At 42.1% G+C, this 23,135-nt stretch overlaps 1 protein-coding gene across 4 annotated transcripts in view; it reads right to left on the bottom strand.

Annotated features, from left to right (window-relative positions):
* DOCK1 (dedicator of cytokinesis 1) overlaps positions 1 to 23,135 on the bottom strand; it is a 521,945-nt gene that overhangs the window by 417,961 nt on the left and 80,849 nt on the right. For 3 of the 4 annotated variants that reach the window (XM_039480741.1, XM_039480743.1, XM_039480744.1), the window contains exons 11-18: positions 21,804 to 21,876; positions 18,918 to 19,060; positions 15,125 to 15,250; positions 13,375 to 13,499; positions 12,721 to 12,819; positions 10,177 to 10,249; positions 6,682 to 6,785; positions 5,843 to 6,026 (exon numbers count right to left, since the gene is read on the bottom strand). In XM_039480741.1, coding sequence (XP_039336675.1) covers positions 5,843 to 6,026; positions 6,682 to 6,785; positions 10,177 to 10,249; positions 12,721 to 12,819; positions 13,375 to 13,499; positions 15,125 to 15,250; positions 18,918 to 19,060; positions 21,804 to 21,876 — 927 coding nt within the window. The remainder of the gene's footprint in view (positions 1 to 5,842; positions 6,027 to 6,681; positions 6,786 to 10,176; positions 10,250 to 12,720; positions 12,820 to 13,374; positions 13,500 to 15,124; positions 15,251 to 18,917; positions 19,061 to 21,803; positions 21,877 to 23,135) is intronic. The other variant, XM_039480742.1, reaches the window with a different exon arrangement.

Raw genomic sequence — 23,135 nt, 5'->3', positions numbered from 1 at the left:
GCTGTTCACATATTTCACTACTGTATATCTGCATTGCTGAAATCTAGTACCATTATATTCCTACTTTCACGTGCATTTACTCTGAGAATGTCATCCATGGAAACTTAAGAAATTCAAAAATCAATATTAATTATGATAAGGATACCTTTGTGCTATAGCATACAGACTATGCTTTTTATTATGAAAGCACTGCTATTTTCAAAAAAGTGGATTACATTTGCTAAAGGTACTTTTAAAAAGGAGGCTGAGAAAAAGACAGTTACTCACCTTGGTAACTGTTGTTCTTCGAGATGTGTTGCGCACGTCCATTCCAATTAGGTGTGCGCACGCCGCATGCACGATCGTCGGAAGATTTTTACCCTAGCAACACTCGGTGGGTCGGCCGAGGCGCCCCCTGGAGTGGCGCCCTTATGGTGCCGGATATATACCCCAGTCGACCCAGCGCTCCCTCAGTTCCTTCTTGCCGGCTACTCTGACAGAGGGGAAGGAGGGAGGATTTGGAATGGATATGAGCAACACATCTCCAAGAACAACAACAGTTACAAAGGTGAGTAACCATCTTTTCTTCTTCGAGTGTTTGCTCATATCAATTCCAATTAGGTGACTCCCAAGCCTGACCGAGGCGGTGGGGTCAGAGTGAGACGTTGCAGAGTGGAGAACCACTGAGCCAAATGCCACATCACCCCTTGACTGTTGAGCAATCGCGTAGTGGGAAGCAAAGGTATGCACCGATGACCAGGTTACTGCCCTACATATCTCCCGTATGGGTACATGAGCCAGGAAGGCGGAAGAGGAAGCTTGAGCATGGCTGGAGTGGGCAGTAAGGTACGTAGTTGGGACACCCGCCAAGTCATAGAATGCACAGATGCAAGATGTGATCCAAGACGAGATGCGCTGGGCGGAGACCGGGAGGCCCTTCATCCGGTCTGGCACAGCTACGAACAGCTAGGTCGTTCTCCTAAAAGGTTTTGTTCGTTCGATGTAAAAGGCGAGGGCCCTGCAAACGTCTAGGGAGTGCAGCTGTTGTTCTCGTCAAGAAGCGTGCGGCTTCGGATAGAAGACCAAAAGGAAGATGTCTTGGTTGACTTGGAAGGCAGACACTGCCTTAGGAAGGAAGGCAGGGTGTGGTTGCAGCTCTACCTTGTCCTTATGAAACACTGTATACTGTGGGTCCGACGTAAGGGCTCTAAGCTCCGACACAGATCTCGCCAAGGTGATAGCGATGAGGAAAGCTGTTTTCCAGGAAAGGTACAGGAGTGAGCAAGTGGCCATCAGCTCAAAAGGGGCACCCAGGATTCTGGATAGGACCAGGTGGAGGTCCCACATAGGGGCTGGATGCTGAATTTGCAGGTACAGACATTCCAATCCCTTGAGGAACCTGCTGACAATGGGATTGGAGAAGACCGAGCACCCATTTTAGCCCGGGGGGAAGGCGAAAATCCCTGCTAGGTGTACTCTGATGTCCTTGAAACAGCAGGGCCTAGCAGTTTAATCCAAGAGATAGTCTAAGATGGTAGGCACTGGTGCCTCCAGAGGGGCAGCATTGCTCAGAGCACACCAGCAGGAGAAACGCTTCCACTTGGCCAAATACATGGACCTAGTAGAGGGTACAGTTTGGGAGGAGGATAGGAGGGAAGGAAAAGGCCACTAAAAAAATTTCAAAATAATGACAGCCTTTTGCTTGGGCTGTCCACTGGGGTGGAGTGGGCGGGTGCACGGAGCCTCCCCCAACGCGTTCTTACACGTCTGGGTGAGGAGGATACGGAACATGGTGAGGGTGGTTATACAGGGGCTGCAGCGGCACTCTGTGATCCTGCTGCCGTTCCTGAAGCTCCACCAGACGCCGGAGCATGTCAGTTTGATCACGCAGCAGCCCCAGTGTTGCATCATGCCTCCTCTTATCTTCCTGCCGCCACCTCTCATCTCGAGCGTCTCTCCTCTCCTCACGTTCACTAGCATCTTTCCTTTACTTTGATACCACGTCCTTCCACTCATTCAGATGAGCTCTTTCATTGCGGGTCACTTCCATGATTTCCGAGAACATTTCGTCTTGCGTCTTTTTTTTCACCGCCTTATCCGAGATAGCCTTCAGGACGGAGGAGGGAGGCTTGAAAAATTTGAAGCTGCAGGAGGGAGGGAAAAAAGGGAGAGAAGTATTTAAAAAGATACATTTTAAAGAACAATGGTTATACTCTTTCCTGATGAACAACACTATTCACCTTACATAGCACATGTGATTTCAGTACAAGGTCGCATTTTGCATCTTAATATTGAGTGCCTGCGGCTTTGGTATTAGAGATCACAGACGCAGGTCCAGGCAGCAGAATTCTGCTTGCATGCGGCCATGGTAAGCCATTGTCTTTCGGCTTCTGCAGCCTTCATATATCCAGCGCCCTCCTTTCCCAAATAGCAAGCAAAGGCCGCTGAGTGCTGCTTCTTTCTTGTTAACGTGCAGCACCAGAACCCCCCCCCCATCCAATTCTCTGGAATGATCGCTTTACCCCTCCCCCCCACCACGAGGCTGGTATCATGGAAGATCCCTGCTAGCCACCCCTCCCCCACCCCCCCTGCGAAAAACGCCAAACGCGAAAAAGCTCAGCGCCAATCCCCCCCCCCCCCCCCTAAGCTGGCTAACTTCAGGGAAGGATTTCTTTTCAGCCACAGGCAAACAGCCCAGTAGGAATGGCCATCTCTGTCCCCTTAATTAAATTCCCATATTTCAACCAGGTTACCATGAACGATATCACTCTCCTGAGGATAACACAGCGAGATAAAGAACGGATGTTGCTTGAATGCCAGCAAACACCGGGACCATACGCAGCTAGGCTTTGTCATGCAATGATACCAGATTACTTGCTACATGCATGGCGTGGTCAAGTGTCCTACCATGGAGGACGGAATAAGGCTGCGCTGCCCAGAAACCTTCTGCAAAGGCTTTTGGAGTACCTCCAGGAGAGCTTCATGGAGATGTCCCTGGAGGATTTCCGCTCCATCCCCAAACATGTTAACAGACTTTTCCAGTAACTGTACTGGCCGCGAATGCATCCCAAGTCCTCAGGGCAAATTAATCATTAAAAAATGCTTTCTTTTAAACCACGTTTTATATTTACAAAGGTACACTCACCAGAGGTCCCTTCCATGGCTTCATTGTCTGAGATAGTGGCTTGGGAAGGCTGGGAGGGTACTTCTGTCAGGCTGAGAAAAAACTCCTGGCTGTTGGGGAGAACGGAGTGCTGTGTGCTCTCTGCAAGCTCGTCCTCCTCTTCCTCCTCCTCATCTTCCCTGTCCGCAGAATCCTCAGGCAAGGCTAAGATTACCCTCACCTCGAAATCCATGGACGGGGTGGGGTAGTGGTGGCAGACACCCCTAGAATTGCATGCAGCTCAGCGTAGAAGCGGCATGTTTGCGGCCCTGCCCCGGACCTTCCGTTTGCTTCTTTGGTTTTCTGGTAGGCTTGTCTGAGCTCCTTAACTTTCACACGGCACTGTACTGAGTCCCTGATGTGGCCTCTCTCCATCATGGCCTTGGAAATTTTTTCAAATGTTTTTTCATTTTGTCTTTTGGAACGGAGTTCTGTTAGCACGGAATCCTCTCCCCATATAGCGATCAGATCCAGTACCTCCCTTGTGGTCCATGATGGAGCTCTTTTTCGATTCTCAGACTGCATAGTTACCTGTGCTGATGAGCTCTGCATGGTCACCTGTGCTGATCAGCTCTCCACACCGGGCAAGCAGGAAATGAAATTCAAAAGTTCGCGGGGCTTTTCCTGTCTACCTGGCCAGTGCATCCGACTCCAGATTATTGTCCAGAGCGGTCACAATGGTGCACTGTGGGATAGCTCCCGGAGGCCAATACCGTCAAATTGCGGCCACACTAACCCTAATCCAAAATGGCAATACCGATTTCAGCGCTACTCCCCTCGTCGGGGAGGAGTACAGATATAGGTATTAAGAGCCCTTTATATCGAAATAAAGGGCTTCGTTGTGTGGACGGGTGCAGGGTTAATTCGGTTTAACGCTGCTAAATTCAGTATAAACTCGTAGTGTAGACCAGGCCTAGGTCCCATTAACGTATTGACCAAACTTCTGAATACTACTAACATTAATTAGCAAACATATAAGAAAAACTGTAACAATAAATATTATTAATCACAAACTAAAATAATGTTTCCAGCAGTGCAACCCTCTATATTGGATTCTGTCAGCTACATTTTATGAAACTATAAAATTACTGTGTTATCATTAGGATGTTATCATATATTTGGGTTGCAATTCAAAAATTATTTCAGAATTATTGCTAAGTATCTCCTTATGCCATAATATTGGTTGACTGCAGTGAATCTTATGTGCTTTGAATATAAAACAACAGGAATATGTTTCAGAGATGTCACAAAGTACTGCAGTATAATTGTGAGGTGACTACGAAGTCATCTCAGACCTGTGATTTTTCTACTTGGATAGGAACTGAATAAAGAATATATTTACAGGACAATCTTAACGGTTGCTGGCAGTAACACATCACTCAGTATTGTACACTTTACACAATATGTGTATTTATAAGCACTTATGTAAAATACAAGTGAAAGAGGGGTACAGATGAACACAGTCATTAATGGTATTAAATCCATTGAAAGTTTTAATTAACCTGTGTCAATTCAATATTGAAGTATTCCAAAATACTATGTGTATGAACTGTCAATTAAGTTAAGCTATCTCAAAGGCACAGATCCAACTACATTTTTGAAAGTGAGGACAGAGAAATTACATACTGCAGAGGACTTGTGTTCATTAGGTTAGACCCCTCTAGGCTAGATTCCTTCTGGCCTCCAAAGTCTGGGATCCCACCATACATCACTAAAATAGCCAGCCTCCAAGTACTACCTGATCCCTCTCCCCCTGTTGACTCCTATAATGACTACCTCCTTTCCCAAGAGGACTCCATCACCCCTAGATGACCTCCCCTACCCCATATCCTGAATCCTATCCACTAATCTAGAAGCAAGGAAGGAGGCTGATCACTCCATGGGAACAGAGTGAAAACAAAAGAGCGGGCTGGAGAAGAGGGTCAGTTGCTTCAGTGACCCGTGAGCTGTACCAGTGACTATACCAGAGGCTGCCAAAGGAGCATGAAAAGCAGATCTGAGGCTGATGGGTTTAGAGGAGATACTATGATGCTAACCACATCCCTGCCACTCCATGCCCAATCCTTAAACTCTAGCCATGGGGCACTTTCTACAGAGAGGGTGAGGCTTGGCAACTTCCTCCTCCCTCCCACACCCTTCTATCCATCCCTGCTCTGGTCTCTGTGCCAGACATAAAAAGAGGGTGGAACTTGTCACTTGGCGAACCCTGCACACACAATGAAAATTATATAAGGCAGCCCACTGGGGACCATAGCCATTCCACCACCATCTTTACCAGCTCTTCTATACACAGAGGTACTTTGAAGGGATACTAGGAATGTGTTCCATCATCTTCTCCCACACACCTGTTTGCACCCATGCTAGAAACTAAAGTTTTAGATAAAGCCTATCGTGCCCTGTTTTACACCCACAAGGACCTTGGCTTAAATGGGCATGGAAATATTTTCTTATCCCTAGGCAGAGCTGGACTAAAGTGTATAGGCTGAGCAAGGTTTGGATGCTACACTGCCAATTCTCTTACTGTACTTGTGCTGTGTCTAGACAGGACTTCATTTGCCAGGGCTGTTGATCAAAACCCTTCACAAGCAGTATAAAATCCCCTAAATAAAAGAAAATAATACTACATTTCCTCCCCACTGATAAATGGGGGGAAGTTAAGGGGGCACATAGGGTGGAGAAACATTTCTTCTAACAACTCACCATTCTGAGTGAGTTTTGTTGAACAAACAAGAGTAGAAATCTGGAAAGAATCTTTGCTGATGGTGCAACTTCCAAGGTTTTGCATGCTCTTCCCAGTTGTGGCATGCCCTTTTTCTTCCAATTCTATTTTAGTGGATGGCAAGCTTAAGTATGTTGAGGCATCCTCCAACTTCTTTGCTTCTGCCTGCAAGATATTTTTTTAATCAAAACATAACATGAAAAATAATTAAAATAATAAAGAACAAAGTTATATAGTATATTCTCAAACAGGAATAAAGGTATTTATCCTAAATCTCTATGCAACCATTTACGGTCTATGTACTTTACGTTTGTTCTGGTTTTAGAGAAATTTCAGGTTAAAGTCTGTTTGTTCGTTTTTTTAAAAAGGCCTGAACAGCTCTAGCACCTACATGATTTGGAGCAGGAACGTGAAATTTCACATGGCCAAAGGCGTGCTTTTTTTGCTCTCCTATGAAAATCCATCCATATGCAGCCAAATTACAAGCCCTACAAAATCAACATTTCCACATGCACAGTACATCTTGCACTTGTTCAAGACTTGTCCCTCAATTTTCCGAATATCCCAATTGTACGGTACATGCTGCTGGGTCCTGCTGAGCCCTCTGGGCATCATTCTGAAAGAGCCATACAGAAATGAACCTCCATTACCTCCCATCCCTTTTACGTTTCCACTGCTTGACTCTGCTAACAATGTTCTTTTAATATAGTATTTTGCATGTACTTACAACTAGACCGATGTGTAATAGATTCCATAAAGTGAAGCTTTCACAGTAAACAAATCTGTGCAAGGACTGAAGCAAATATCTTTAAAATTATACCTTGTACACTATAAGATCATGCTCTCCATCCCTTAAAGTTGTTCCATCGTATCTCATCAGCTTCACAAATGCTAAAGCAAATATTTTCTCTGACTTATCTTTGGCTGTTAAAAAAATAAGACACATAGCATAGTTTAAGTAATTGATATTGACAGAGACACTCCTCCAATATCTCAAGGAAAGATAATTTTAAAATGGTCTGACAGTGATAAGGGTTCCCATATGCAGGAAAAGGGCTAGGAAATGTAATAAGGATGCAGTCTTAGAATAACAGAATATCTGGGTTGGAAGGGACCTCAGGAGGTCATCTAGTCCAACCCCCTGCTCAAAGCAGGACCAATCCCCAGACAGATTTTTGCCCCAGATCCCTAAATGGCCCCCTCAAGGATTGAACTCACAACGCTGGGTTTAGCAAGCCAATGCTCAAACCACTGAGCTATCCCTCCCCTCATGTAAGTCCTCTATATGCAAGACAAGCTAGATAGTAAAATAAAGATTTTCAAACTCAGGTGCCTAAAAACTGAACTCTTTGGAGCTGCTGGTCGCTCAGTAATTCTGAAAGTCAGGCTGCTTATGGATTTAAAAGCCTAAATTGAGGCACCAATGTTTTAAAATCTTGACCTACATTTTTATACAATTCCCCAAATTACTGTTTGACAGAGCAACAAGTCAGTATCTCTTATACCTGGAATGAAATGTTCTCAGCTATTTTATTACTACAACTTATTATTTGTATTACCGTTGCACCTAGGAGCCGTTGCACCTATGGCTCAGGACCAATTATGCTAGTCACTATCCCAACACAGAACAAAAAGACAGTCCTTGCCCCAAAGCAGCCCACACATAAGCATCCTTAATGAAAGCCTGCCACATAATTGCACTGCAGTACAGATGAGGAGGTCACTTACCTGCAACTGGAGGTTCTTCGAGATGCATGGTCCCTATTTGTATTCCCAATGCAGGTGTGCATGTGCACCATGAGTCGAAACCAGAAGGTTTTCAGCAGCAGCATCCGTTGACCATGTACGTGTCATATGTTGCCTCGTGTTCCAGGAGAGGTTATAAGAGGCCATGCGAGCTGACGCACCCTCCGTCACCCTCTTACTGCTGAATAGATCTGTGCACAGCACAGGGGATGGTGGATGGATATTGGAATACAAATAGAGACCACACATCTCAAAGAGCCTCCAGTTATAGATAAGTAACCTCTTCTTCTTTGAGTGAAGGTCCCTAAATGTATTCCAAACACGTTTGCGTATCAAGCAGTGGTCAGCTTGGAGGTGGGTGCCAGGTTGCAAAAGGTCTCACCGCCTGCAGGATGGCATGGCCCACAGTCACATCTTCGGCTGCCCCTTGGCCGATGGCATAACGGGCAGTGAAGGTATGTAGAGAGCGGCCAGGTTGCCACTCAGCAGATATTGTGCTAGTGGATGTCCACCGGGGGGCAGAGATGGTTGCTTACGCCCTCGTGGAGTGGACCGTAATTCTGCCGGGCGGGTGTGGCATTGGACTGCGCATAGCACTCTGTGATGCAAGTAGAGACCCACTTGGATAAAAGGCTGTGAGGAGAGGGCCAGGCTCCTCAACTGCTCTGCAGTGGCTATGAGAAGGTGTGGAGAGGCGCGGAAGGCACAGGTTCTGTCTAGGTAGAACGCGAGTGCACAGCAGATGACCAAGGAGTGCAGAGTCCTGTGCGTGGGAGTGGCATGCAGTTTAGGATGGAGGACCAGAAGATGGATAGACTGGCTGAGGTGGAACTCAGAGACTATTTTCGAGAGAAACTTAGGGTGAAGGTGTAATGAGACTTTGTCCTTATGAAAGACCATATATGTGGGGCGGGGGTCAGCCATCATGTCTTCCAAGTCTCTGACCTACCTGGCAGAAGTGATGGCCAGGAGGAAGATGACCTTCATGGGTAAGTGTGAGGGGAAACACATGGCCAGGGGCACGAAGGGAGGTCTGGTAAGGGCAGAGAGCACAAGATTGAGGTCCCACGGAGGGGTAGGTTTAAGGACCGGTAGGAAGCTGTTCATCAGCCCTTTCTGAAATCGGGCAGTGATAGGGTGAGTAAACACCAAGTATCTGTCCACCGGTGGGAGGAAGGCACGAAGAGCTGCCAGATGGTCCCAGACAGAGCTAAAGCCGAAGCCTGAGGTCTTAAGTTCTAAGAGGTAGTCCAGGATAAGGGGGACAAAGATGTCTTTGAGGGGGAGACCCTGGCATTGCACCCAGGACATGAAAAACTTCCACTTCGCCGCGTAGCAAACCTATGTGGAATCTCATCTGCTGTACATAAGTACATGTTGCACAGGTGTCAAGAAGGCATGGTCTACATGCGATCCCCATCCAAAAACGAGGCCGTCAGCTGAAGCAGGCCTGGGCTGCGATGTCGGACTCTGCCCTGGTCCTGGGTGAGAATGTCTGGAAGATCAGGGAGACAGATTGGGGGGGGGGGGGCTGAGAGTCTGAGTAGATACTAGGAGGACCATGGCTCGGTCATGGCAGATCTTGCACAGATTTTAGAGCAGAAGGGGGATGGAGGGAAAGGCATATCAGAGACCACCTTGCCATGGGACAAGCATCACCCTGGGAATTAAGGCCCCAGCATCCTTTGAACAGTAGAGGAGTAACTTGCAATTTTCACAAGTGGTGAAAAGGTCCTCGGCGAGGGGTGTCCTAAGCATGGCAGATGAAACAGAAAATGGGGTTGTGGAATGCCCACTCATGACTGAGGTACCAGGTCCAGCTAAGCGCGTCTGTCAGGGAGTTTTGTGCCCCGGGAGGTATGCCGCATGGAGTGTGACATATTATCCAAGACAATCATATATAATACCTATATAAAATGAACGCTATCACAGTCAAAGTAAATCCTTCTTCTATTACTAGAACAGTAATTGCTAACATATGGAAAATGCTTAGTAACAAGGCATCATTCTGGAGGGCTCAGAGTATCTCAACTGCTAATGATTTTAAAGGAAAATCAGTGGGAGTTGCAGGAAGGCAAATAGCTTGCACATCCAAACCATAATTTGAAAACCAACAGCAGGTCAGTATCAGAACCAGGATTAGAACCCAGGCCTAAACTGCCTTACGTACACAAGACCACAGTGTCTCTCAACCAAGTCAAATTCCCTGTCTCCATTTTCCTCATCTGAAATAGGTGGCTCCTCACCTCCTACTTACCTATCTATCTACCCATGCCCTCTTGCTTAAGGCAAAGCTGGCATTTGATTTATTTACTGGGTCTTTCATTTGGTGACTTAGGAAGAAGGAAGAGGGCATGAAGACTATCAGGAGAGGGAGAGGAAACAGAGGAAAAAAGACAAGCTGTACAGCACCTAGTACAATGGAGCTCCCAAGTGCTACGATAATAAATAAATAAATAGTAGCGGTAGTAGAAGTACCTCATCCACACACAAATAGCCAGAAACAATCTCTCCATTCAGGCACCAGGAATTGACGGAAGCAACAGGGAAACAAGACTGAAGTACTTACAGTCCTGTGATGATCTGTGACGGAATGTAAACCTTAAATGACTGCGGTTCACATCTTCAATAGGAATTGCCACCTTCACAAATTAAAACAGGAGAGAGAAATAAGAATCATAGATTATCAGGGTTGGAAGGGACCTCAGGAGATCATCTAGTCCAAACCCCTGCTCAAAGCAGGACCAATCCCCAGACAGATTTTTACCCCAGTTCCTCAAATAGCCCCCTCAAGAATTGAACTCACAACCCTAGGTTTAGCAGGCCAATGCTCAAACCACTGAGCTATCCCTCCCCCATGACTTCAGAGAGGTTCTTCAAATGTATTTTCTGCATTTTTAGAGAGAGTAATGTAATTTTAGCTTTCTTGCATTTCTAATAATTTGCTTGGCTCTTTCCAAATGAGGTATTTAAGGACCAGCATGACTTTTCCATGAAAGGCCTTTTTAAAGTCCATAGCTCCCTTGGAAGAAATCTCCACTCCCTCAGCCATTAGCAGGTTGGGAGAGAGCCACGCCTACTAAGTTCCCCATCACATGACCTTATGGGACAGGCAAGCTACACAAGGAACACCAAAACCCAGCGGCCCGCACCCCCACCAATATCTGAAGCAGACCCTTCTACACTCGTCAGGGCAGAGCCTTTACATAGAGCTTACGTAGCGCCCTTCAGTTCTATGGACATCTTCACATCATCAACAAGACATTGTATTCTTTACCCCTCAGATGTTGTCAGTTCCTCTCACATCCAGGGGTGGCTCTAGGCATTTTGCTGCCCCAAACACGGCAGGCAGGCTGCCTTCGGCGGCTTGCCTGCGGGAGGTCCCCGGTCTCGCGAATTCGGTGGCAGCCGACAGGAGGTCCGCTGAAACCGCGGGACCAGAGGACCCTCTGCAGGCATGCCGCCGAAGGCAGCCTGCCTGCCGCCCTCACGGCAACCGGCAGAGCACCCTCCACGGCTTGCCGCCCCAAGCACGGGCTTGGTGTGCTGGTGCCTGAAACCGCCCCTGCTCACATCAACTAATAAGACTCCTGACACGTACATTATAACTACATAACTCTCTAGACCAGTCTCTCTCTCTGATCCAGGTGGTTGCTACTGCTGCTGTCAACAACTGTCAATTCAGTTTAACTGCCTTGGTCTCACTGTACCACTTGTACTGATAGCCATTTTCTTGACCTCACCCCGCCCCCACCTTCACTCTCACAATGTCTTCTTCTCTTCACTATCTAAATATCCAGTGTACCCTAACCTTTTTTAATTATTATTAATAATAACAACAACAACACACCCTCAATCACCTCATTTGTACAGACACAAAGTTATATCATTAAAAACTTCAGCTTAAAATCAGTTCAAGTCAATCACACCAAGATACACAACACTAACCAACCATATGATCTTATGACTGTCTTACATTCCCTTACCCCAACCATTCAATTTTTTCACTGTAAAAGGCCACACACACTTAGGGTGATGCATTAAATAAATAATCTTTAAACAAAATCTAAAGTCTATATATTTCTCCCCTCGGTATTTAATTAGGGTAGTCCTATTTTCTTATGCATATTTAAATTTGGATTGCATGTTGCTGATCTACAAGTCTGCAATTCATTCTGCCTCACCACAACCATTTTCTGTGGGTACATCTATACTGCAAAAAAAAAAAAAACCAAGCAGTAGTGAGTTTCATAGCCCAGGTTAACTTACTTGGGCTCACAGGGCTCACTCTACAGGGCCAAAAATAGTTCCCACTCAGGCTGGAACTCAGGCTCTGAGACTCAGCAAGGCAGGGAGCATCTCAGAGCCTTGACCCCAGCCCAAGCAGGAACATCTACGCTGTGATTTTTAGTACTGTAGTTCAAGCCCCACAAGCCCAAGTCACTTGACCTTAGCTCGGAGACTCGCTGCTGGGGGGGCAGGGAGGGAGTCTGTGGGGGTGGAGTGTATATGCACTATTAATTCCCACAGCAGCTAACTCCTGGCTGCAACTGCAATGAGAAAGCTGTCTTTTATCGAAAGAATATCAAGAAAGAAAAAAAAATAGCCATGTCTCCTTTCAATTAACATTCTTTCCAGCAATAACAGCCAATGTGTGTCTGTAAGAAGACTACCCCAGCCTCATTTTTTATATTAAATCTTTGGCACCTAGCTTGGGAAGTTGTTACTATGGTGCTAATTTAGCATCATTCGCATAATGCATCAGTAAAACCAGCATCCCGATATACTAATGAGCAAGTCACTATAATATATGTTTACCATCATTTCTTTGTACTGTTGTTTACAAAAGAAAGTTATCTTAAACAGATGGTGGAATATCCCTGTCAAAATCTATTTTGACCACAAGGATGGAAGAGTAATTTACATTCAATTCAATGCCAATGTTCCTTAGCAACCTTGAATGGCTTTTGCTTAGCTGAGTCTTTTACCCTTCCTTCAACTGACCACATTAATTCCCTTTAATTTTGTTCTTAAAGATTTCTTATTAAAATCTATTCTCATTTTATTTTAAATTAACCCATTATGAGGAAAATTATTTTATCATCATCTGTACCTTGACAGTCTCAAACCAGCGAGGCTGTTTCACTTGGTAATAGATCACTGACTTGTATTCCGAAATAGCGTCATCACCAGCCCCAGGAAAAATCACACTCTTGAAAGACAAGGAATAAAAATATTTACCCACACATACATACCCATCTAATAGAGAACAAATAAATCAGCATTGTCATTCAATAATGAAAGAGAGGATCCAGTAGGTAGGTTAGAATAAAAGAGGTCTTATGCTTTAAGTGCATCACTAGTTAATTTCAATCAAAATTGCATGCAATGATTCCACAATATTTATTTACTTGTCACAAATAACAAACTAAAGTATTTATTCTTTGGTGTGAGAACTTGGGCTAGGCATTCTTACCAAAAAACAGGCCTTCAGATTTTGACAAATACACCTGTACTTCAATGTAACGCTGTCCTTGGGAGTCAAAAAATCTTACTGCGTTATAGGTGAAACCACGTTATATTGAACTTGCTTTGATCCACCAGAGTGCACAGCCCCGCCCCGCAGAGCACTGCTTTACTGCATTATATCCAAATTCGTGTTATATCAGGTGGCGTTATAGCGAGGTAGTGGTGTACCGAAGGTGATGGAAAAATGTGGGCAAATATACTGAAATATTTCAGAGATTACATTTTCCAATAGAAATACCTCCAATCTTTTGCCATCTTCATCATAAACAGATACTGTAACTTCTACATTCTTTGCTGTTGTTTTGCTGCCTTTGTCAAAATCTCCTTGAACTAATGTTACATAGATATCATTGCGAACGTCACCTGGCAGGACAAAAAAAATATTAAACTCACAATGTTCATATACAGTTCTGCATAAAACAATGAAGTATAAAACCATAATAAGAGTCTTTAAAGGAACATTTGTTAGGCAAAAGAATCTGCATCCTTAAATTTTAAACATACAGTACTGAGAAGTACCACTGACTAGTGTCTTACAAGAGTATCTTCACCTACAACCCATACTGAAGGCACTGTATTAACAAAGCATGACCAGTAGTAATGTTAATAGAACAGGTGTATTTAACCAGGTTTGGGCTGAGGCTGAGAAAACATACCCCCAAATCTTTCTTAGTAAGATTTTTGAAAACCCCAATCTACCACAGTAGTGGAGGTGAGAGTAGTGCAAGAAACTAAATAGAACAGAAAATAAATCCGATAATTGTAGTTATTTAAGATGACACATTACCATACTGTGAAATGTTTCAAGATGCTTTTATTTCCTTGGTTTTCCCTTTTCCAAACCTAATTTTAATTCATTTTGTGTGGACTAGAAAGGCAGAACTGCAGGTGATGTGATAATATTTTTTAATTTAAATTTTCCATGGATGAAAGTGTGTTTAATTGGATGCTTTATATATGGTACACTGTCTTACAAATATTCTTATTTAAAAGGTATCATGAAATGAGGGAAACACATGTGCATAGAGACAGGTAACTCTGGCTGACTGCCTGAGACTCAGGGTCTCTGTCTCATGATCACAATAGGTGTGGTCGACTGAGGCACTTAAGCGATATAGGGCTTATATACAAACATCTGGAAGCTACTGACAGCCCATGACTTAATGGAGGGTCCTGAACTCTGAAATTCTCTTTCAAGATGTCCAACAGAATCTAGAGCCTGTGGATCTTATGCGGGACAGTACAAGCTAAATCTTTTCCTCAGTCATTTGCTTGAGAAGGGGCAGGGACAGTCATTTTCATTTCAGGTATGTTCCTTTTCCTTCGTAAACAAGCAACAAATATCTGTTTTCAAAATTTTCTATATATGCCCAAGACACATGAAGAGGGCATCTTTAAAAAACAAAACAATTAAGTAATGCTTTTTTCTCACATTGGTCTTTTTAAAAAATCGTATTTCAAAACTTTCAGATATACAGACACATTTAACAGGTGACTTAAGAAATAATGCAAACATGTGGTATATATAAACAGTCACTAGAACCGTGTGAATACAATTAATCCATTATTGCATTTAAGTACATGAACTAAACATGTAGTTGTCCATTTATACATGTAGTTTAAGCCGCGCCTTTTGAAACTGTATGCTGTATATTGCTTCACAGCTTTACTGGTAACAAAGTAGTCAACACCACTCAGGTGTATGTGATTTGAAACAAACTAGATGCTCTACTATCTGAGTAGAGCTACTCAATGTCTATCATTTTGCGACCAAATTTTTAATGTAAAATTTTTGAGGCAGGAAGTACTTAATATAAACTGAAAAAAATAATTATGAACCAAAATATTAGTTATTTTTATAGATTTGATTCAGACAGTTATATTCTATTATCTATGGGAATGTATCAATTTACTGCTCTAAAAAGCGTGAACTTTAGCAGCGTGCCCCAATTTGCTCTTAGTATCCTAGTGCAATTATTGACACCTACCAGGCATAATAATCTCAGGAAACCCCATTTTCCGAGCCACAGCTGTGGACCTATCCACCAAGTGAGGAAACTCTTTCCTAATCTGATGAATATCTCCTGGAAGAAGTTTCAAAGTCACCCATAAACCTGAAGCATAAAATATAACTATTAGACATATTTTCCAATTTTTTAAAAACAAACAAAAAAAGAGTCTTATAAACTTCAAAAGACAATGCACATAAAAGTAACTAAGCCTTGCCCCCAAAACATTTACATTTTGCAACATTAGACTAGAAATAATTATTTAAGAAAAACTTTGAAACAGAACTACAACTATCACACCTGGAATGCACTGGGTACATCAGATTAGAACAGATTTTAAGGCAAACAATAAAAAAAACTATAGAAAAGCTGGAAATCCAGTGTGTGAGAGAGAGAGAGTGAGTGTGAGTGTGTTGGAGACATAGTGGATGTGGCTCATGTAGCCTACACAATACCTTGCAGGAGATTCCTAAAGGAGGATATAGCATTTTAGGCCACAATTCCACAATGCGTGCACAAGGGCAGGTAGACCCCTGTGCCCACACAAAGTCAATGGGGTTCTATGTAGGTGCAGCTCTGCCCACTCTTACACATGCAGACACACACAGTAGCAGATTTAGGGTCCTAGTTTATTTCTTCTCTGAGGAGTGTAATGCGATCCATTAGCAGTTTGTCTATTGCATGTTAATAGATGACAATGATAGAAAGGAATGTCCTCTTTTCACACAGGAGGATATATTTTGGTAAGCATGATGGCTGATTGGGTGGGATCAGATCATCTTTTTCAAGTCTAAGAAAACGGAATTTGAGGAAGGGCTTCAGTAAAACAAAACTTAAGTCCACCGTAGGAACAGTTTTTGCAGTACCAAACAACACGAGTATGGATTGGCAGAAAGATGTTGGAATCTTCAGTGCTTCATTGGGCACAGTGAAGATGGCACTGTGGAGCTGCTATAGCACCTTTTAAATAAATTCTGCACTGAACAAGATAAAATAAGTGCCACGGAGTATCCCAACTGTCCTCTAAACTGGAGAGCTAGTTCTTCTCAGGCTTGAATTCAGAAAATGGTTATTAAGCCATCAATAGCATTGGTCTGCAACTTACGCCTGCCCTCGGATTTTTCATAAATCTTCCAAATGAGACAGTAAAGGGTTTTATTCTTTTCATAGGAAAAGTACAAGGGGCAGCATTAGTTAGAATGGAAGATCTGAGAAAAAAGTATCAAGTATCTGAGGAAGATGTCCCCAACTCAGATACTCTTCCTCAATGCACATTATCTGGCTATGCCAGGAGGAGGACAGGAGACTCTGGATTCACTTTAATCAGGCTACAACTTTAGTCCTAAAAGTCTGGAAGTACCCAGCAGGTAAAATTTTACACTAAATGGTTATGGAATTACCTGTACATACCTGGGCGGCGGGGGGGGGGGGGGGCTGCTGTCAGTCCACTCCTTTACACAGCCTGGTTGCCAGGCAACCTGCTTCTGGGACCTCAGCACACATCTCCCTCCATCAAATGAGGGTTAAGGGTGACTATTGGGGGACAGGGGTTGACTCCCTGCCATAACAGTCACAGGAGACCCGAACAGCTCCCATATCCACTCCTTTAAAGAATACCTCCTTTAAATACTTTCCCATTTGATCTGATCACCATATCCACTCCCTAAGGAGTACCTGCACTGGACATCCGCCACAAGCTACCAATGAGTTGCATCATCATGGCCTAACCCTCCCCCATTTTGTTTGTTCCCCACACTCAGCTCCCAACCCACTGCAGAGAAGGCAAAAACCCCACTTGACTTGACCAATCTGGCCATCAGGAAATATTCCTTCCCAGCCCCCCAAGAAAGGCGTAACTGTCCTAATGCCCACAGCAGATCATGGCAAAACCTGGTATTTCAAGTACTTCCACGAGAGGTTCTTAAACAAAACCCATTCGCCTCTTTATATTGCTATTGTATAAAAAAGCTGCTCATCCTGGTTCAGGTTTTGTTTTTGAATAGGCTTTTATTTACATGGGGGCATAAACAGCATCCCCCAGACACACACGGGTCACCTGGTGGGAAGGATGGGTCAGTGTCCCCAACGCTAATCAGGCATGGAGCTGCCTGCCTCTGTAGCAGATAACTCTGGTTCTCTAACCCTGCAAGGGGCAACACGCTTCCTCTAACAAGCCAGACAAACGGCCCCCCTGCTTCCTGTGCTGTGAGATCATTTCTGCATTTCATTTATGGGAATAACCTAGGAAAGTGTAACTTGTACTGTATGTACTATTCTGAAAACTTCAACGATGCCTTTAAAATGTCAGCATTTGCTAACAAGCACCGTGCAATTACTTCCTGTGCTATGACACAGATGAGAACTGTGGAATCTCAGATACCAATGAGTGATAACTTGGTAAATGGACTCCTTAATGGTGGTCATTGCAATGAGGTATAAGAGTTAAATAAAAACAAAGGCAATTATAGAAGTGAAAGAAAAAGCAATATAATAAAATGGTATATCTATCAAGCAAATTTTATAAAAAAAATAAAGAACATTTGTAACAGAATAACAACACAATCAGCAACTTGTGCACTCGCAGCAAGTACTCTCCATCCACTTCTTTTTTATTTTTACAGATGAAGAATCCGAAAGTAAATTTAAAGTTACAATTTAGTAACTTGTAATAATATACCTCCCTACAAATATTGGCTGGAGTGGCAGTTCAAAATAGCAGAAAAAGCTTCTTAAACAAAACCCATTCGCCTCTTTATATTGCTATTGTATAAAAAAGCTGCAATTCTGTTATGCGTATATGAGTGATCAAAGTGTATTTTCTTTAAACCCTTTGCTCAGACACTTTATAAATAAAAGAAAAACAGTTCCAAGACGAAATTGGTAGACTGAGATTCTGCATTTACTTAAAAAGAACAGGAGTACTTGTGGCACCTTAGAGACTAACAAATTTATTTGAGCATAAGCTTTCGTTAGTCTCTAAGGTGCCACAAGTACTCCTGTTCTTTTTGCAGATACAGACTAACACGGCTGCTACTCTGAAACCTGTGTTTACTTACACAATGATGAGTTATTCCAAGACCAGAAAAAGAATGAATCAAGTATATAGCAATAGGGTTGGAATGCATTTAAATTTTTTAACTAGTACATCTCTTTTATATTTATATTCATGTCAGCAGAGAATACACTGAATTATCTGTTCAACCTATAGACAGTAATTAACAGTGTTGTTTATTTTGCAGCCCTCCTTTACCAACTCAAAACACAAGTTGGTATCAGTTCTGATGAGAGTAATTTCCTTGTCGTATAGACAGCAGACCAACTGCTTTGACTACAATTGCTAATAGGAAAAAATGAGAAAAATGGGGACGAGAGGACACTCTCCCCCGCCCCCTTGATGGACCCAGGGTGTGCCAGAGTTCAAAGGCATGAAAGCCAGTTCTTGAAGTCATTGCTTTCAATACACAAACATACAAGAATGGATAGGGCAGAAATACAGACCTATGTAAAAGTGGCCAAGCACTGCATAAGGACAGAAGACAATCTGTAGAATAACAATACTCCCAAAAAAGAAGCGGGGGAGGGGAGAGGGCACAGACTGAGAGGAAGAACCAGGGGCAGGGGGGGCGGAAACAGGACAGGTGTCTTTTCTGGTACCAAACAACAGCAAGCAAACAAAAAAAAAAAAGAATCCTCCAGTCCAAATTAAAATAGTCAGACGGTGTGAAGCAAGGATATATTTCGTATTCCAGTTTACATAAAGAACAGTACCTACCCTGACCCTTGTGGTTAACTTCTTTAGCAGCAATCACTTTGTTTATAACAGTCTGAAGGAAATCATTCTCCCCTGCCACCCTGGGTGAAAAACGGGATGATATGTTCAGCTGCTTGTGTCGAATGGCGTCATCCAATGCTAGCCTGGAGGATGCACATGACGACCAACACCAGGAAACAAAGGGTCACAGAAAACCAGAAGTCACAGTAACAAGGGAACACAAAAGATCATATCATAGTTGTGACGAAGAGTATTTATTAGTCAACGCAAGACAAAAGACAGGAAAGGTAACAAGAAAGACATAGGAAGATCATTAATCAGGAAAATGCTGACCTGCTAAAGAGAAGTCAAGCAATCCTATGTTACCCTTCCCAACGGGAACACGCATGTGTCAGGTCCCAATCTCACTTCCAATAAATATCATGTATAGTAGTAAAGAAGAACACTGATCTCCTGAGAGACCCGTGTTAAATACTGAAATCCAATTGGGATGATTTTGCAAAAATGTACAGTATGTTAATTCAGTGCAACCTTCAGGGTAGCGTCTACAATTGAATATATAAAGACGTAGTGTATATGGTTTGATGGAATTTACAGAAGAAAAAACTTTTACATTGAACAGAAATGGCTTAGTGCAAGAAAAACAGATAATCCATCATTTTGTTATACGAGGTGAAGAAAAGAAAATGTGAAAATTATAAATGAAATGCAACATTTACAAATGTCATTTAAGTACCCACACCAGTCTTGCCAAGTACTTCTGACAGCTGTTGTGTTGGTGGCCAGTGAATGAATACAAACAAACATACATATGAAAACAGAATTGCATGTAGCACAACAAAAGCACAGCATGAAATGAGTAAGAAAATATGCCTCTTATACACAGTGTTTAAGTCAACATTGGAAACAACGACAAAGCTATTCTTCATGTATTTGCACATTACTCATATTCTTGGTGTAGACTTTGAAGAATATTTTAATTTACTGAAGAAAAAACACAACAAAAACATATTGCACACCCTTTCCAAAAGCTGGTTTGACTATAAATAGACTATAAATCGGTTTTAATGGAGCAAAAACCCAAACATTCCATTAGCATCCACTTTCTTGATCCACAAAGATTCATTTTCTGTGCATACTTACACACTCACTAAAATAAAAGCTTGTCATTGTTTAAATACAATAAATAAATCTCACAAAGGCACTCTTCTTTAAAAGCGTCTACTTTCCTTGAACAATAGAATTGTTACTATTCTACAGACTATTATGTACACAAATTACACACAAATTCCATCGCTATCATGAAATACAAACAAGAAGCGGCTAGGACTAGAGTCATTAGGGACATAGTGCTAGTCATCTAATTTCTTTCTACTGATTCTGCAATCTCAAATTTTCTGTTAAGCTCCCCAAACATCCTTGCTAACTCTTGTACTTTTTAATAAGGCCTAGTTTCCAAATTGAAATTATTTGATGTTACGTTATTTTAGTCTATTGCTCTTTAGATTTATAAAAAAACAAACCTCATGAAATCTAGAAGTAGATTAAGTCAAAAAGGAACTCAGCTATATAAAAACAGCATTGTGGTCCACATTTCTTACAACAGTAAAGCTGAGACAAGATGGGAGAGGTAATATCTTTTATTGGACAAAACTTGTCTCTCACCAACTGAAGGTGGTCCAATAAAAGATATCACCTCACCCACCTTGTCTCTCATATCCTGGGACCAACACAACTACAACAACACTGGTAAAGCTGAGCATTCAGATTTTAATGGGGATGTACTTCATTTATCCCCACTACCCCTTCCTCACCTCATTTTATGATATTAAAATTGGAATCTTTAAAATCCCCACACATTTTAATTCCTTTGTTAATACTAAGCTCACACTTCTAAAAAGGACTATTTTTTTCTTTAAAAAGGAAGAAAACCTACCTACACACACACACACACACTCAGACTTATTCAACACACAAAAACAGATTAAGAAATTCAGAGTAAAATCTACATCTGACCTTTGACGGTACATTTCAGTGCTTTCTTTTAACCTTAAAAATATCTGGTAACACTGTATGAAGTCTCACATGGCATAGTGGTTCCTTTTATTTCACTTTCTCCTTTAAAAGCCTTGTGTTTTGTTTTTAGAGAATTTAGTACTTATGAAAGCTGCCAAACTGAGCGTCTAGTAGACCATGATCCCATTTATCCATAAAACACCACCCACAGCACAGGTAAAAGCAGTGCAACCTTCCCCTTGCTGCCACACCAAAATCCTTAACAGAGCTGAAAAACTAGTTATACGTATGAGGAGTTATTTCAGTTCCCGTGCCCATTCATTCTTTGGTTTCTCTGTCTTTAATTATCTGCCAATTAGTGCCAATTATGGTGGTGATTTAGTGACATGGACAGGAACCTGATACAACCAACTCATTTCATACAGGACACTTAACATCCATCAGATGGTAACAGCTTTTGGTCATTACCAACTTTGACTAGACTGGAACCAGTAACATATAAAAGAAAGAAGCTTAAAACATCTATCTTAAAAACCCTAGGCCCATCTAGTTAGTTCCAGGCTCCTTCACACACAAAAATGGAAAAGACATGTTTAAAGTTGAAGCTAAAAAAGCACTTAGAAATAGGTGAACTTTTTTTTTTTGGCACCACTATTCATTCCAAATAAATAAGTGAAGAACTAAGAAAGGGGAAAAATGCTTTTAAGACCTCGTGTTAAAATTCCAATCTGCAGCAAGTTTACAAACTTCAAAATATCTACATAACATTAGTGGACTGTAAGATCAATTTCAAAAGTTGACATTGAAAAGTGTTTTATCTTTAATCCTCCTTAAGTCCTCTGACAATGCTTTACATTATTTTATACTTACGGTTGAAATGGTATAAAGTGTTGTTTGTCCTCATCATCAACTTTCCCATTAATTATGTCAGTTACATCCATTACTGAAATAAAAAACAAAGCTACTGCTTTAATTTGTCAACAAAGAGGGAGGGAGGGCGGAGAAGGGGAACAAACAAACAATGTACTATAGACCCTTCATCTCTAATAAAAGAAATTAACAATGGCATGAAACCAGTATAGTTCTATACAGAATAGTTTCATGTTTCAAATACAAACTCAATTTTCACATCAGTGAAACAAATGGTACCCTCTAAAGCTACTAGTAGATGCAGATACAAGCTTTTGTTTGTCGCATGTACCATCATGTGACATTACTTTAAACTTCTGCTTACAAGAACAACCGAGAAGCTTATTGTTGCATGTGCCTCCAGGGATCTAAATCTCAATACAAATCACTTTATTAACCTAGGGCTTGGCCTGATGAAGAAAACTATTACTGAAGTTATTTCTTGCTTTGAAAAAGAGAGAGCGAGAGAGAATATATTTCAATAGCCATGAGATGTGGCATAGTCAGGTGCAAGGATGAATGGAGGTGGGAAAGGTCATACACTGCCTTTGAAATAATTCACCTCTGGAGCCTTCTATGATAGTGTTCAGATAATATTTCGTGAATATATAGAAACAAATCATGTCACTACTTTACAAATGATATCTGGAGAGAACAACATTAGGTTGGCTAGTAACACTGCCATATGCTCCTTGAACAGTACAATAAAATGAAAGATAGCCCACCAAAGTTCTTCTTTGTTGTGTCAAACAAAAGTTACATGGCCTTTATATCAAGATATTGTTTGATTTATATAGGAACTAGGAGATCATTGACATAATACTGGTGAACAGAGCCAGACACAACCAGCCATGGAATTCCACCCTTGAAAAGAACACGAACACACAGAGCAGTCATTGTCTTCAGATTCTATGTGCATTATTATCGTTACTCTCTGCTGGGAAGTTTATACCTGCTCAAGCTTTTGTGATTATGTTGCTCTGTAGTGGCTGGACCACAGAAGGGATATAAATTTACTTTAATTTGAATGGGGGAAAATTCCATATTAGTCTAAATGAACATGAGGAAATATTATATGTCTGAACATTTCTCTTAATTTGCTGTAAACTGCTGTACTGTATTTAAGAGTATAAGAGGGCATGGTAGAGCTTATTTGAATTTCAACATCTGAATTTCAAGATATGGTTACCTCAGCATTTGAAGAATTCCCTTTACTGTAGGGAATAATAAGGAACTTTTGGGGCTCGTCTATACAGGGAAGAGGACACCACTAGCTACTCCGGACTAACTGCC

The sequence above is a fragment of the Mauremys reevesii genome, linkage group 7 (assembly GCF_016161935.1).
Source record: "Mauremys reevesii isolate NIE-2019 linkage group 7, ASM1616193v1, whole genome shotgun sequence".
In the NCBI taxonomy this organism is placed as follows: Eukaryota; Metazoa; Chordata; order Testudines; family Geoemydidae; genus Mauremys; species Mauremys reevesii.
The sequence above is the reverse complement of the archived record's forward strand: the minus strand, read 5'-3'. Positions and strand labels throughout refer to the sequence as shown.